The sequence below is a fragment of the Oryctolagus cuniculus genome, chromosome 9 (assembly GCF_051225735.1).
Source record: "Oryctolagus cuniculus isolate XC-2025 breed Fujian yellow rabbit chromosome 9, ASM5122573v1, whole genome shotgun sequence".
Taxonomy (NCBI): Eukaryota; Metazoa; Chordata; class Mammalia; order Lagomorpha; family Leporidae; genus Oryctolagus; species Oryctolagus cuniculus.
The window spans coordinates 119,589,788-119,607,174 of NC_142875.1; the positions used below are offsets into that span (position 1 = coordinate 119,589,788).

Genomic DNA, 17,387 nt, shown 5'->3' on the forward strand with positions numbered 1-17,387 from the left:
CTGTAGACATTTTCAAGCACCCCCAGAAATCCCGAAGCCGCAGGACTCCCCCGGCTGGGCTCTGACCTGGGATCACCAGGAGAGCACCTGCTCTGCCCGGACGAGGCGGCCGTGGACTACAATTCCCGGCGTGCGCCGCGCGGGGGGGGCGGCGACGGGGGCGGAGCGAGGAGCAGCCGCCGGCGCGAGCGGCCGGGCGGGGATCGGGCGGCGCCGAGCTGAGGTGGCGGGGGACGAGCTCCCGGATGTGGAGAAGCTGGGGAGAAGGCGTGGGAGGAAGATGGACTCGGTGGAGAAGGGGGCCGCCACCTCCGTCTCCAATCCGCGGGGGCGGCCGTCCCGGGGCCGGCCGCCGAAGCTGCAGCGCAACTCCCGCGGCGGCCAGGGCCGAGGGGTGGAGAAGCCCCCGCACCTGGCGGCCCTAGTGCTGGCCCGGGGCGGCAGCAAAGGCATCCCCCTGAAGAACATTAAGCACCTGGCGGGGGTCCCGCTCATTGGCTGGGTCCTGCGTGCAGCGCTGGACTCGGGGGTCTTCCAGAGGTGCGCATGTGCGAGAGTGGGCGGCGCGGCCTGGGCGGGGGTCGGGAGCGCGAGTCGGGCTGCCGCGGGAGAGGGGGCTCCCGGGGGCCTGCAGCGCCCGCCAGGGGCCGAGCGCTGCTGGAAGGGGCGTGCCAGCAAGGTTGGGGGTGCCCGGGGCCGGGCTGAGCGCGGGGCGGCGAACGGCTCCGGCCCCTTCCTGGTTCGGTAGCCGCGGCGAGTGTTGACCCCAAGCAGTCCCCGCCCTTGAGCGCCTCGGAGGCCCCTTGCCACCTGTCACCTGCAGGCCGGCCCCCGTGCGGCGTCGGGGTCCCGAGCGGACTCGTCTAGGCCGGCCTCGGGGCCCCCCTGCTGCTCGGGGCTGATCGGCGAGGGCAACTGGAGGTTCCTGAATGGAGCCTGCTGACCGGGCTTGCTAGTTTCAGCTCAGCTTGGAGATCCTTTCCTAACCTTTGGGGAAAAAAAAAAAAAAGACTCCAGCTGTCTGCCTGTGACTCAGCACAATCCAGGAAGCCCCCTACGTGTGTCACAGGTGGGAGACAGCGGGGCGGTGCACAGCGGGTTGTTGGACGCTAGGCTTGCGAATGCACCTGCCATACCCTTTTAACTTTGTCTGCCCGAAGGGCAGTTTTTATAGCGCGTCATGGAGAGGCATGGGCGCATGTCAGATCGCTTGGGAGTTACAAGCTGATGTCATTCATAAAAGAAAGGAGATAAAATTCTTTGCCAGGAATGCATTAACAACACACAGTTGCCTCAACCTAATGAATCTGTTGGTTTCTGTAGACTTTTATTTTGATGTGATTTTTTTAAAGAGATGACTGTTTATGAAACGCGTTAATTACCCATAGTGCATTACCCCTGTTCATATGAGTAAAAATGATTTCCACATAACCAGTTTTGTTTCAAAAGGAGATGCCAAAAATAAAAATTTATGACTTTTCTGACTGTTTTAACCTAAAGGAAGGATGGACAGGCAAATAGGAGCTGGCACCCAGAAGATAACACTAAGTCAGTGGTGGGAAGCGTGCGGAGGAGAGATAGGGCAGCACTGGGAGTTTGTTTTCATTCCGTCAGCATTCACAGAACCCTGGTCTCCGCCGTACACATGCAGGGGAATGTTGAGCTGAATGGGATGTGATTCTTGTCCTCGTGAAGGCACGGACGTTTGGAATTTTTTGCCACCTTAGTAAGGATCCAGACTGAAAAACAGAGACTGAGAGACGTCTGCATCCAGGCCATTGTCATGTAGTAAAATCCCAATTTTGTTAAATGAACTTGAGATCATAGTCCTGTTCATAGCAGGTTAAAACAAAGCTCTCAAAGACAATTCTTGGGTTGCTTGAGAATTTCCAGAAACACCTTTCACAAAAGGAGGGTAAGGCTTGTGCCAGGTACAAATTCAAGGACAAAAAACGGGTTCTTTCGTTCAGCAAATACTTGTTGACTGCCTAGTGTGTGGCAGGCACTGCTCTGTGTCCTGAACCAGAGGCTACTGTTGTAGCAGTGGGGTCAGTCCCTAGCCTTATGCAGTCTGCATTATAGTAGAGGCAGGAAATGTATGCTATGGCACGTGGTGACAGATTTTTTTAAGAAAAATAAATCAGGGTAAGGGGTGGGTGTGTGCTGTCACAGAGTCCTCGGTTTGGTTCTGGTTAGAATCACCACTCACCAGGCATTTGATTGTACTAAGAACTGCCCTGGCACATAACAACCAGTCCATACCAAGAAAGTTGACCAAACTGTTGCCTGGCTTCTAGAAACTTAAAGCCCTGTCCCTAGGATGATCCCATTCCTCGTTAAAATATCTGCCTTAGGAGCCTCAGTGCTGCCAGAAGACATTGCTGTTTGTTCCAAGATAAACTTGGCCGTAGACAGGCCCCTCAGCCACCTCTTAGAGCAGTCACTTTAGAAAGCTTGCAATTGCAGACACCTTGGCTGCCCTTTGAGATGTAAGTTCACCTCCCTCTAATGTGGTCAGCATCTGGGAGACACAGACACTCTGGAGGTGAGTCCCAGTCTCCTCCCCAGCCCTGAGAGAAGATAAGGCCCTAACTTTGGTGGGCTCCTTGTTTCAATTTACAGGATTGCCCCGGCCATCAAGTTTCTTTTTCCACCAGAAGAACAACCAGTTGATAAAGCCAGGTGACCAATCATGGGCTAACTCACCAGCCTTTAGAAGGTCTCAGGCTTTTACTTTCTGGAACTGTTGGATCCAGTCCACAATGGAATCTTCCCTATTGCAGGAGTTACAGGGTGCAGCCTCTCCTAACCACTTTAGCATCTGGCTTTGTTAGTCTTTAACAGCACTCCCTCCTATCCATCCAGGTTGCAGTGCAGTCAGAAAGAGCTGTTCGCACAGCTTTAACAAATCTCACTGGCATCTCTTTGGGTTCCCTGCTTACTCTTGAACCAGTCACGGTAGCAGCAATGCTTTTCATTGGTCCCTTTGAGCCACATCTTCCACTCCCGGAGCCAGCAGTGGGACCCACCGTGCAAGCACGATGGGTTTGTCAAAAGGAAAATTGGCATTCCATTACCAAAAGTATCGGGGAGTGGATTCTGAGAGTCAAAACCCAGCAGACATTGGGGATTTTGCTGGAAAACGATTGGGAAATATGTATATATATTACTTATTTTCTGTTTATTAAAATGTACTTTTACAAAAACTCCATCAAGAAATGACTCAAGGATTAGTTTTCTCTGTAGCATCTAGCCTGGAGTGTAAGTTCAGCCTAGGGATAGCAGTTTATACTTCTAGCCACTATGGCATCTCTTACCATACGACTTCCTAGCGATTAGAAGAAAACTGCATAGTTCCCCTTACTAGCCAAACTGGCCTAGTGGTTCTAACTTTGCCTTCTTTAAGTCACACTGCTGTGAGGTAGTGTGCTTGTACTCTGTTCACGGCTCACAGCTGCCTGCTAGCTGGCGTTCCTTCTAGGGACCTGGAGAGTTTAAAGAAGGGATCAGCCTCCCATGAGGCCTTTACTGATGGCCTCAGCGAAGATGCACTGTGCCTTCCAGTGCTGTGTATGTAACATCGCAGACCCTGCAGTCAAACTGGATTTCAGGGTCAGCTTTGCCGTGCACTAACGGTGCAGTCTTGAGTAAATCACTTAACCTCTCCGCTTCACTCTCCTCATGGGTAAGATGGACTTCAGTGTCTACCTGAGGCTTGCTTAGGGTGTTAAGTGAGATCACAGGTGTTCAGCCCTTCAGCTAGTGCCTGCTGCATTGTAGTCTTCATTGTCATTTGTCCCTGTATCGGAGGTTTATAAAACCTTCAGCTCTTCCTTCAGCCACAGTATCTTGATGGGAAAATTGTAATGATCTTCAAAATTCTTTCCATTACCAGCATGCTTTTGGCATGGAAGAATGAATGGAAATAGGTCTTTAGTCTCTACTTTAGCAGTAAATAATAAATATTTTAGGCTTTGCAGACCACTAGTAAGTTGTATGGTAGCCGCATCTCAGCTCTGCAGTGGTATGTTGTCAAAGTGGCCATAACAATGCATAAATAAGTTTGGCTGCATTGCATTAAACATTACAGAAGCAGGCAGAGGTGAGGGTTAGATTTGGCCTGAGACGACCCCTACTGTACTACCTAAAAATCTTACAACCAGGTGCTATTTAAACTCATGCTTTTAAATATTGGGGAAACAGAGAAAGAGAGAACTCCCATCTGCTGTTCACTCCCCAAATGCTTGCAATGACCACGGCTGGGCTGGGGCTGAAGCTAGGAGCCAGGAACCCAATCCAGAACTCCGACCAAATGGCAGGGACCCAATTACTTGGGCCATCACAGCTGCCACTTAGGGTGGTGGTTCCTGTTTTACTCCTCCTGGTATGCCTTGTGTTTTCAAAAATTGTTGACTTGATTTTGACTCTGTCTGACTACAGCAGGACTTGGGAGCACTCTTCCAGTCTCCAGCCCTCTCCTTTCTCAGGAGAGAAATGAAAAAAATTGTAGCTAGCTGATTTGTGTTTCCAGGGCCTGAAAGTACCTTGGAGGTTATTTTGTTCAAACCCAGGACCTCACTTAATTGAGGCATATTTTTCTGGCCTGCTCAGAATCCAAGCTGTCTTTGCCTAATAACGAAAATAATTTACAGTCAAGAAACAACTAGTTTTCATTTAATAAAGTTTTTGCAAGGGCTGCCTTTCTAAGAGCTTAATTTTCAACAGTGGCTCGCTGTTGTGAAAGTAGACCTCCGACCGAATAAATTGATTTTTAAAATCTTGCATAACATACTTGTGAAAAACAGACAAATTCTTGTTTGATTTCTAGGGCATGCATTTATAATTCATGAAAGGCCTGTGCTGTGTTATTATTCCTAAAATGGCAGTTTGTGATTTGAAATACCCATCACAGGCGCTGGGGTTGATATTCCTGTTCTTCCTGTTGGATGTAGTATGACTTCATTCGAGGCTAAAGCCATTGGGGTTAGACTTTGCCATTTACTCCACTTAATTTGTAATTTCATTAGGCTTGTTGGTTCACTTGCTGATTCTCATCTGATGGCTCCCCAAGCCTAAAGAAATTATCTACTCACTTAGTCTCTTTAATAAGGGATGGTCATTATATTTTAATCACACAAAGAGGATGCTGTTTTCACATTTTTGAATTCATAGTGTCCTTGCCTTACGTAATACAGACGAATTAGGCAAGTGAACCTTGAAAGATCTGGAAGTAGTACTCTGGTTTTCCTTTTGACAGATTCAGTGTGAGGATTAAAAGGGACAGTGCAGATGTTCTTTATTAACATTTCTATCTTAGTATTTTGAGTAGATAGCATTTATTAAGCGTTTATTCTGTGACAAGCAGTTTATGTTTAATCATCGCAACAACCATATGAGGTGCCCACTATCGTCAGCAGCTAAATTTTAGTGCAGATTGAGGCTCAGGGAGATGATGCGTTTCTCTGGGGTGGTAGCACTGGTATGTGGTAGAGCCAGGTTTTGAACTTGTTCCCACGGAACCCATGCTCTTTAACCACTCACTGTTCCACACATCCGCCTAGCAGGTACAGCCTGGGCCCATGTTGGACAGCAGGCACCATACACGTTCTTTGTGAAATGGAAAGCACTGTGAGGAGTGTGGTCCTTTAGTCGGCTCCTGGCCTCTCTCCCTCTAATGTTTAAAGGGAACTACAACACTGCTTTGACCTCAGCCTCTATCCAAAGGGCAAGGGTTGCCCAAGAAAATGGACTGCATTGTATACGCCATTATATCACAGCATCTGGAATAGTTCCTGGGACAAGTTAGGCATTCAGTGAACACTTTGTGAATGACTGAAAAAAGAGAGGAAGGAAGAAAAGCGAGCCAACAGGCCTATTCCAAAACGTCTATTATTACTTGTTATTTACCCTTCAAACACTTCACAAAGATCACAGAACCCTCTAGTGTTGAATTTTTCATTGCAGTAAAGAATAGGACAGTGAATAAATGACTTTAGTGATTTGCTTCAATTAATGAGATAAATTAGATGTCAAAGACCCATGTCTTTTGCTTTTATTCATTGCTTTTTACCATGTTCTCATGACCATACATCATCCTCAGCTCACCTCTCCGTTTTAAACACACACTGGGTTTGCATCAGTACTTCACTCCACATAGCATTTACTGTGACCTTTCTCCAGAGAAAGATCTGTCCCCAAACTCTGTCACATTTCAAAAGGGAAGCAAACGGGGCTTCCTGTGTTCTGCCTCACACACTGACACAAGGAGATGTCCAGAGGCTCCTGAGCCCCAGCCAGTGGCTCATCTTGTTTACCAGGCTCCCTTAAAATTTGTTGTTGTTATTTCCAACTTTATCCCTTGATTTAAGCCTTCTGACAAATACCAATAAATGAAATTCAGAGATGTTAGAAGCTTTTTTGTAGTTTCTCACTTTCTTTTCTGCTTAACAAATGAGCTTAGACCCATGAAACTTGCAGTTCTTCTTGCCCACAATAGATGTTGACTACTGGGATAAATAAACAGACTGTAGGTCAACATAATATCACTGTTGAAGCATCATGGCTAGGTAATAGTCATGTCTTCTGTTTCTGGCAGTACGAATTTGTGGAGGTTTGGCAGACAAACTTTAATAGAGACTGTTGGTTATCATTGTGTAAAGTTTACATGGGCAGCTGTGTAAGTAAGCTGTGGTTAATCGCATGTGAAGTTAAACTCTCCAGAACCAATCAAATCATGTTCTGCATGTCGTTAACTATGGCTGTCACTTGGTGATTCGTTGTTCCAATGTGTATATACCTATTGTCCGTTGCTTGTAAAAAAGAGGTGGATTATTTCACTGTTTTGAGTCCAGACTTAGGCACCTTTAACTCTCTTCTAAGCTGGAACCTTGCAGCTTTAGTTTGTCCAAGGCAAGTCTATTTTTCCTTAACAAATATATTAAAATACTGTAGTTAAAGTTTTGGATTTGGATGGCGAATAAGAAGCAGGATCTTTTTGAAGTTGCTTTGGCTTTAGCTTCTAGTGCAATTTTACTTAACATATTGGTAATCTTAAAAGTATCCAGTATCTTTTTTTAAATTTTGTAAAACTTTCAAGGGCTACATAAAAAGTAGTTATGTAAATAGCCATACACTACAAAAAAAACTGTAATAAGCTAGAGTTACATTTTTATTCTGACATGAATTTACATACAAAATGTATCTTGACATTTTTTATTACTTTGGATCTTTGGCATGATGTTAATGGTACAAAAACCATTCAAACAGGGAAGCTACAGACTCCCCCCCCCCCTTATCATTAGTGGTTTCTTCTGGTGATTTGGCTGTTAACTTTTTTTTTTTTTAATATCTGAACAGTGTATGGGTTTCAACAGACCATGATGAAATTGAGAATGTGGCCAAACAGTTTGGTGCACAAGTTCACCGAAGAAGTTCTGAAACCTCGAAAGACAGTTCTACCTCACTAGATGCCATCGTAGAATTTCTTAATTACCACAATGGTATGAGTTTGATTAATAGCTTATTCAAAGTTTTATGCAATTTCCAATTTTGTGTACCATCTCACAAGACTCTTTTTAACACTTGAAATTAAGATCTTAACTGTGACTGGCAAGAAACTTCATTTTGTTGTCTTTCTTATTTCTTTGGTCTTCTTAAGAGGTTGACATCGTAGGAAACATTCAAGCTACTTCTCCATGTTTACATCCCACCGACCTTCAAAAAGTGGCAGAAATGATTCGAGAAAAGGGATACGACTCTGTTTTCTCTGTTGTGAGACGCCATCAGTTTCGATGGAGTGAAATTCAGAAAGGAGGTAATCTGTTACCAATCTTCATTTGAGCTCATTTATTCAGCCAATGCTTTTGACATGTAAACACTCGTTAGGAGTTAACAGAGTGAAATAAGGGGATATTCATCTCATAAGGGGCTACTCACTTCCTAACAGCAGAAGGCAGTAACGTTTATCATCCATTCTGAATCCTGTGGTTGACACAGGACAGTGATCCCAAAGTCATGCATTGCTTTATTCTTGACAAGGCAACTTTCTCACCCTGTTTCTGTTTGCCTCTGAGGGTTGGGGCTACAGGAATCACAGGACGTGATTTAAGAATGGATGAAAAGGTTTTTGTAAATCAAACAGTTAGTGCTTGTTCTGGACTTGTTTGATAAACTCCTCAAAGATCATGTGAGAATAGAAGACATCCACCAGAGAGTTCTGGAGAACCTCAGAAACGAAACTGTGCAATCACTTCTTCAGATATGTAACCCGAGATATTTGTATGAGAAGGATTCCATAGGGTTAGTAGGAGCCTGATTTCCAAACAGATAACTAGCCAAATACATAATAAAGAATAGAATCACTCACAAATAGGCAAATGAAACATATTTGGGGAAAAGCAGTGGAGTTTCTGTCCGGTGCACTGACGTTTGTTGCATATAGGAAAGCTGCCTTATCTCAAATGCGTGTGTCTTACAGAAGATGGTAAAGAAAATACAGGGAGGCTCTGGCATTGTGGCGTAGAGGGTTAAGCCGCTGCCTCCAGTGCTGGCATCCCACACGGGAACTGGTTCAAGTCCCGGCTGCTCCACTTCCCATCCAGCTCCCTGCTAATGTGCCTGGAAAAGCAGTCGAAGATGGCTCCTGTACCCATATGGGAGATCTAGAAGAAGCTCCTGGCTTCGGCCTGGCCCTGCCCTGGCTGTTGTGGCCATTTGGGGAGTGAACCAGCGAATGAAAGATCTCTCTCCCTCTGTGTCCTTCCTTCTCTAATTCTGACTTTGAAATAAAATAAATCAATCTTTAAACAAAAAGAAAATGCAGAGACACTGGAGAAGGTTCATAAAAGAGCCATTAAGAAAACCAGGAAGATGAAATTAGACTGAAAAACAATGATTTTGAAAATAATGATTTTCCGAACTCCAGAATGTAATTGTTATCAAGACCAATAAATTGTCAATGAATGCATTTATTCCGGATGTCATTCAGTAAACATGTTTTGTTTTTGAGGGTCTATGTTAAGCTGCAGTTAAAAAATTTTGAACTTATTCACCAAATCTCAAGTAAGCTGCAGGAAGGATCTGTTAAATGTTAAAAGCAGTATTTTTCATTTTCTGACAGGCAGAAAGAGATCTTCCATCCACTGGCTCACTCCTCAAATTACACTAAATGTTACCCAGGGAATTGTTTGAGATGCTGTTTTTCCGTTCTGTAGTGTGCATCTGAGATCTCTCTTTTGCAGAGTCCATTCTCTGCTGAAGTCCTGCCATCTTTCATCCATTTTCAAGTCATTTCCTCTAACTTAACACATTTGTGATGCTTATTTACAAGTCTCGGATTATAAATCTCAGCATCGGATGCATTTGTGCATGTGCCTTGATGGCTTTGTCTCTCGATTGCCAGTCACATCCTTCTGCCGCTGCTTGTGTCTCGTATGCTATTGTACACCTGACATAAAGACTCGAGTCCTTGTTTCCTTCAGGGAGGTACTCCTTCGGGGGCTGATCACTTGGATCCAGTTAGGATCTGGAGTGGATTGAAGCGCTCACTTCAGGTCCCCTCTCAGTGTAGGTCCCTTGTCCTGAGAGAGGCCGCGTGACTATTGCTGATGCTCGTCCAGCCCACCCTTGTCAGCACCACCCGCACCGCAGGACTCTGAGGATCCCACCCTGGCTGCCAGCCCACCCCGGGCCTCGCGTGCTACAGCACACTCAGCAGAAACCCGGGGGTGGGATCCTTGAGTGCACAGAACTCGCTCTGCTCTGTGTGCGGGGAACCTACAGTGACAATCTGTGACCCAAGTCCACGAGGTCACTAAAGATTGTTCAGTTTTCTCCTCACCCCAGCAGGGCCGTTGTGCCTGTGCCCGGCGGGATCTGCCTCTCAGCCTCTCCTGGTGCTCCAGAAGTACCTCCAGGGAGAAAGCAGCCACTGGTGCGGGCAGGACTCGCCCTTCTCTCTGCTTCCCTTCACAGCCCCACTGGAGCGGTCTGTTGCCCGTCTCCACCCCTAGATCGCACGCTAGCCGAGCGGAGCGAGCCGAGCTCACTGCATCCTGTCCAGTGCCTGCAAAGTGCGACAGATTTGCTGAGTGTCTTAACTGTACTGAACACCGGGCGGGTAGAACAGAATGGCTTGATGAGAGACTAAATAGAGGTCATTCCTAGAAACCTTTACATACAGAAGTGACAGCTAGAAGTGAGCTCAGAGGCTGAAGAATAACCAGTGTGTGAACTCGCATCACACCTCTGTGTACCCACACACTTCCCCCCACCACAAATCTGGGGAAAAATCAGTACAAAGGCGAGGGAGTCTCCATAAACCAACACCAAAGACATTGTTTATTACAGCACGACATAGGCATTGACGTTGATATTCCTGGGCCTTCCCTGTCAAGCATAATAAATGAATAAAAGATGCATTATTTTTATATATTTTAAACTACTGGTAAGAATGTATAATTGACAGGCATTTCCATAAAGCTGCAGTAATTGAATGGGAAGAAATACAGTTTTCTGTAAGAATTTTCTGAAAGTGATTTCTCAACCACACTGGAACAAATAATACACACATCTCTATAGACACATTGAGCAGTAGATTCAAGGGGTCTGTTATTGAATCAGTTCAGTTCTTTCCAAAGTACTTTAAGCTTGCCTTGACATCCTCCTAACGCAGTAATATAATTAGTTTAAATCTTAACTATTCTGAATTGCTTTATAAAATATTTTTCTGTTACTAGCTCTTGGAAAGCATAGACACAACATCAAAATAGAGATTTTATCATTTAAAGTATATCCTTTTAGTTATTTATCTAAATACAGAAATGTTCTGCATTCTGAGCTCACTTTTAAAAAATATAATTTATGTGGGAGACATGGAGATGGAGACAGAGAGAGACCACATGAGATGAGCTCCCATCCGCTGGTTCACTGCCCAAATGCCTTCACTCCTTCAATGCCCGCCATGGCCACGGGTAGGCCAGGCTGTAGTCAGAAGCCTAGATCCCCACCCAGGTTTCCCACACAGGTGTCAGGATCCATCTCCTGCTGCCTCGCAGGGTGCACGTTAGCAGGAAGCTGGAATTGGGAGTGGAGCTGCACTTGAACCCAGGCACTGCCATACAGGATGAGGGCATTCCGGATGGCATCTCACCCACCCACCAGGCCAAACACCCACCACGGGTTCATTTTTACTTGCTTTTTCAAAAGTTACTAAATGAACCCTGTATTCAAAACAGTGTGCACTTACTGTAGCTGCTTCTTTTAGTTCGTGAAGTGACAGAGCCTCTGAATTTGAATCCAGCTAAACGACCTCGTCGACAAGACTGGGATGGAGAATTATATGAAAACGGCTCATTTTATTTTGCTAAAAGACATTTGATAGAGATGGGTTACTTACAGGTTTGTGCCTTCATTTTACAAAATCCTTTTAAACTTGTTGTGTGTACAGTTTGATTTCCAGATAAGTATGATTTTAGTTACAGCTGTTACTTACTTAGCACGTCATGGGTTCCGAGGGCCCTGTGAAACACTTGACATAGCTTATGTCATGTAAGCTGCATAGCTGCTGAATCCAGTGTGCACTCCCGTCCGTGGTGTACAGAGGAGAAAACTGACTCCAGGCAGAAACAGCTAGGAAACGGTACTGTCAGCATTACTCAAAAGATAACATTAAAAAAGGAGAAAATCCCCACGCCCTGCAATGAAAATGCTGATGTGACTCAGGCTGCAAGGAGGAGAGGAAAGCAATTTTCCAGTCTTCTGAGTCAGTGTATCAGCCAACAGCGGACAGGCGGGGTAGCCGAGCGCCAATGCTCACGAGGACTGGATTGCACACGGCGGATGCACCTCCTCTGGTCTCGGGGACTGTGGTCTGACCATTTCCTAAAGTGTCAAAAGACGTGATGTTTCACGTGGTGAACAGCTTGTGAAGAAACCAGCCCGTCTGCAAAATGATGTTTTCCAGCAACGGATCTGGTCCCTCGGATCATTCCTGTCCCAGGAAAAGGCCTCCCCTCTCAGCCCCAACTCTGGAATGAAGAGGCTAACCCTGCCTTTGCCCCTGTAGCCTGAACCACTGCCGTGCACTCTGAGCTAGCGCACCAAGGTGACCTGTACCGTAGGTGCTGCACCTGTTTCTCCTCTCCTGTCTTGTTCATTGCCAACTGGAACAGAAGTTCTGGAAAACCTGTATACTTCCAGAAACAAAGGGCAATGTAATTCAAGGATTTTCAGGAAAATCCCTTGTGGGTAGAATACTAGTCAGTGGGTATTATTTCTGCTTTGTCTGTCTGAAAATATAAAATTATTTTGAGAATATTAGGGGATTTATACTGGATAGATAGAATTTGGAAAAAATGTTGTTTTGTGTGAGCTTTACGTTCCATAATTGTTTGTTGGATGTCAGGTGTTTTTACTGGGTGATTCAGTTTTCTTAGTCCTGTAGAAATGAATTCATTGTTCTGTATTGTAATTCAGTTTCTGATGTACGTGAATGAATGTTAAAACAGTGCTCACGCCTGGCCTTTGTACCGTCTTTAGGGTGGAAAAATGGCATACTACGAAATGCGAGCTGAGCACAGTGTGGATATTGACGTGGATATCGACTGGCCTATTGCAGAGCAAAGAGTATTAAGGTAAAGAGAAGGCTTGGAGGCCTTGCACGAGGGCCCGGCACTGTTTTTAGTCGATTGTGTTTAATTGTCCTGATTTCTGGTACTCCACCCATCGTAGGCTCTTTGTAGACATGTACAGACACAGACCTTCAGGTGGCTTGTTCAGGAAGCTGAGAAACGTGGGGTCTGATTGGAGGCCACACTGGGTTTGAGTCTAGCACTAGGTTGAAGAGGATATGAGGTAAACTTGAAGGGTGAGGTCTCAAATAACTGCAGAGAGGTCACTGGAGTTTCCTGGTGAGAAGGCACGGTCAGTACTGTATGCGCACTCACAGGTCCATTTTGATTTCTTTTAGATTTGGCTATTTTGGCAAAGAGAAGCTTAAGGAGATAAAACTTTTGGTTTGCAATATTGATGGATGTCTCACCAATGGCCACATTTATGTATCAGGAGACCAAAAAGAAATAATATCCTATGATGTTAAAGATGCTATCGGGATAAGTTTATTAAAGAAAAGTGGGATCGAGGTACGTGCTGCCTGAATGTAGCCACGTGTTATAAGATTCTGATTCAGAGTCAAGAATATACAAGGAATTAAGAAATTTAAATTGTTTGTATTAACTTTTGTGAGTATCTGAAATGTAGCCTTTATATCCCTAGAGAATTCTTATATGATTTACTGTTAGGTGAGTAAACTCAGGAATTTGTCAATTAGTGAGTAATGTTTCTTGTTTATTCAGTAAGGACAAACATAGTGCTTTTAAGTAAGAGCTCTCTAATGTTTCTCAGGGGATCTTGTATCAAGAAAAATTTCTTAGGTTACAGGTGTCAACATTCCTGGAAAGGCAAATATATTACAGCTTTTTTTTTTTTTTTTTTTAAGTTTTGAGGCTGGCACTTTGTTACAGCAGGGTAAGCTGCAACCTGTGAGCCCGGCATCTCATGAGTGTTGGTTCTAGTCCCTGTTGCTCCACTTCCTTTCCAGCTTCCTGCTCGTGCACCTGGGAAGGCAGCAGAAGATGGCTCAAGTCCTTGGGCCCCAGAACACACCTGGGAGACTCAGCTGGAGTTCCAAGCTCCTGGCTTTGTCCTGAACCAGAACCTGGCTGTTGCAGGCATTGGGGGAGTGAGTCAGCTGATGTAAGACACCTCTGTCTTCAAGTAAATAAAATAAATACATCCATATATATATATGTGTGTGTGTGTATATATATATATTTATATTTATATTTCAAAGGCAGAACAACAGAGAGAGAGAGAAAGACAGTTCTGGTTCACTCCACAAATGCCTGCAACAGCTAGGGCTGGGCCAGGTGAAGCCAGGAGCCAGGAACTCCATCCAGGTCTCCCACATCGGTGTCAAAGGCCCAGCCACTTTGAGTCATCACTTTATGCCTCCCTGAGTCAGCATCAGCAGGAAGCTGGATCAGAAGCACTGCAGGGACTCAGCCAGGCACCCCAATGTGGGATGCAGACACCCCTAGAAGCTGTGCCACAACGCCCACCTCTATAGATTTTTTACATGGAGCTTATACTTGGGAATGAAAGATTGAGTTTCAATATAGTGTATTGTTAACTTTGAGTGTATTTTTAAATGAGAGCTAATGTAATAATAATTCACTAGAAATTTTACATTTGGGTTGCTAAGTATAAGGGAGAGATTATCGACTCCTAGAGAAAAGAACAGAACTGAAGAACCACCTTAGATAGGGTCAGACACTGTATGTTGTATTTCTCACCTGTAGATCTAATCCTGTCCATCTTAAAGCATCATCATACTAAGATGACAGTGGATTTTACTGAATTTGTCCTTCAGAAGAGCACAGACTCCTCATTTGTGACTTGGATTATTTACAGGGTATTATTTCCTTGTGAAAGATTCGCTTTTTCCTTTTTTAGGTGAGGCTCATCTCAGAGAGAGCCTGCTCAAAACAGACACTGTCTTCTTTAAAACTGGATTGCAAAATGGAAGTCAGTGTTTCCGACAAGCTGGCCGTGGTAGACGAATGGAGGAAAGAGATGGGCCTGTGCTGGAAGGAAGTAGCCTACCTCGGTTGGTATCCTTTTATGCAGCTACAGTAAGGAGAATCAGGGGTTTCTTCCTGCCCTTCCTTTCGTTCTTTCTCTAGATAAATAAGAAAGAAAATTCCCCCAAGTTGGCTCGACTCTGCGGAAACAGGAAGTCACGGTGCTGACCAAGCATTACGCTGGGCCAGCCCTGCTGGGGTTGCTCCGATAGGCGGTAGGGGCGTGGCCTAGCCGAGCACTGGCCAGCGTGTGCTGCGAGTCAGGCGGCACCACTGGCGGCCCACTTCTGACAGGGGAGGCCATTTTCCTCTCTGCTAAGTGCGAGATGTCAGGGCTTCCCAGGAAGTGTCTTCAGAGGATTCGTTCAGTGTGTATCAGCAAAAACCATGCAGGCATTTCAGATTCTTTTACATCAAAGTAATCTTTTAATTGAATTTTCCATGAAGTTTTTGAAGTACCCTCCTATTGTCATGGGGCTATTATAGGGCTTAATAAAATAATCTGGGTAAAGCACTTAGCAGAGTTTCCAGCTGACTCAAAAATCGACTTGAAAAGACAATTTGAGATAATTGAAGGTGTGCAAACATGTATTAAGTTATTAGATGACAGTAGGAATTATTGTCAGTTTTGTGCATTTGATGATATTACATCCTTTTAAAATTATAAATTTGCCAAAAATAAATGCCAGAGTTTTTGTGTAAACTATGATGTCCTGGAACTCCCTCCTCTCCCTCTCTTCCAGAAAATGAGGGTGTAGGGGATAAAAAAAAAAAAAAGAGGTAAATTATCTAAAACATTGATAATTATTCAGATGAACTTGGGGTTCTTACATGTTTGAAATTTGCCTTAATAAAGCATTTAAACAATGTGTAGCTTATGTATAGAATTTCTGATTGCCATTATTAATAATCATAAACAAAAAGTATCACGAGCAGAAAAGTATAGTCCATTGTCCTATAGATTCTTAGGAAAAACTCTAGACCTCCATTATATTTAAAATAGTTTTGCTTTATTCCATCCAATCCTTGAGGTTCTGAGGATGCAGTGACTTGGGTCACAGATACCCAGAGTTATTTCTGCTGTTTGCACGATGCAGTTGCCAGTGTCTTCGTCTCCCAGAATGCTCAGCCCCGTGTTTCCCCCTAGGCAACGAGGTGTCTGACGAAGAATGCCTGAAGAGGGCCGGCCTGAGCGCCGTGCCTGCCGACGCCTGCTCTGCCGCCCAGAAGACCGTCGCGTACATCTGCAAGAGCAACGGTGGCCGCGGCGCCATCCGCGAGTTTGCCGAGCACATTTTCCTACTCATGGAAAAGGTGAATAATTCATGCCAAAAATAGAAATTAGTGCCACGTTGGGAAAGAAAGAACACAGCCTTTGTCAGCCACTTTGCTTTCATTTTTGATTCAGTACAGTCCATGTTGTAATGTTGCAGAAGGTGTGATTTGATTTGTGATCTCACTACCTTTTAAAAGCGAAGTCTTCTCCAATTATCATTCCAGAAACCTATGAAATAATCGTGCTCTCCTTTTCTCTTTCCGCGAGATAATGAAATATTTAGAGATTGATCTAGTCTTTCTCAGATTTTTAGTCAATGCCAGTAAGGACATCATCAGAATTGACTTTGTATTGTACCCTGTAAAACTGTGTGTTTGTGTGCTTTCAACAATGCTGGGATTTTATTTATTTGGGGACAGTGTGTCTAGTAAGACATGCCCTTCTATTAATTAATAAAATCACATTTCACAAACTTGATGAAAACTGCCTGGTTGCTATAGAAGAACTTTACAAAGCGTTTGCTTATTTCCATTAAACGCTGGCCGTGTGATCTTAGAAGCAAGCCACTGGGTGCCAAGTGTGAGGCCTATGAGTGTATTTTATATACGTACGTGGAGCACATAGATACATATATCAGTGTGTTCACATACTGCAAAGCTTCTCTGTTGATATGAAGGAGGTGGAGTAAATCATCTGAGTTGCCTCCGAGATAAGGGGTAATTTTGTGTCCTGATGGTGCCAACGTCACGGTTTTAGAGCCAACACGGACCACCCCACCTGATGTCGACACTGTCTCATCAACACTGACCATTTCCCACGGAGCGTTTGCATCTCCTGCCACCACAGGAAGTGTGCCTGTGAAACCCTGCCAAGGAGCAGGCTGCTTGGCCTCGCTGCGCTCTGAGCCGAAGTCCTCCACGGAACTTGGCAGATCCGCTCAGCTCAGAGTCGCCCCCAGAGAGCAGACAGAAACTGACCGAAAAGGAACCGCCTCCAACTTTCATTTCCTTTACAGCTTGTCCCGGTTTTACTCTCACCTTCCTGGTGTTCCAGTCGCTGACTTCATGTTTCCCACGCCCTTCCTTTATGCACTCCCCAAAGTTCTCAGCTCAGTGCGTGTTCTTCCAGACCTGACCTGCAGGCCCACTGCTGTCCTGGGAGTTTTGGTTGCAGTCCCTCTGCGTGGAGTCGGCCAGACCCTGGGCTTCACCTCGCAGATGCCTGATTTTTGCACCAAGAAGATGGGGGAGCTCCCCAGCTTTCCTGTCTCTCTCTGTTCAGACACCACGTCTGGAGTGGTGCTGCCAGCCCAGGGCCCAGCACCGCTGTGTGTGCTGTGACCCTTCTCACAGTCTTCTCGTGAATAAAACATGCTCCCGTGCCAACGTGGTACACGCCCTGGTATTTCCAACCGTAGTTCCTACCGACTGTTGCAGGTTTCTCCACTCCCATCAAGCTTTTCGGAGTGTTCT

At 45.1% G+C, this 17,387-nt stretch overlaps 1 protein-coding gene across 1 annotated transcript; it reads left to right on the forward strand.

Annotated features, from left to right (window-relative positions):
* Positions 1–249: 249 nt before the first annotated feature.
* Positions 250–16,392, forward strand: CMAS (cytidine monophosphate N-acetylneuraminic acid synthetase). Its single transcript, XM_002712718.6, has 8 exons — positions 250–540; positions 7,357–7,499; positions 7,658–7,813; positions 11,264–11,397; positions 12,538–12,632; positions 12,968–13,139; positions 14,512–14,665; positions 15,787–16,392. Exons 1-8 carry the CDS (start codon positions 281–283, stop codon positions 15,975–15,977), a joined length of 1,305 nt encoding a protein of 434 aa, XP_002712764.1. The 5' UTR covers positions 250–280; the 3' UTR covers positions 15,978–16,392.
* Positions 16,393–17,387: the final 995 nt, after the last annotated feature.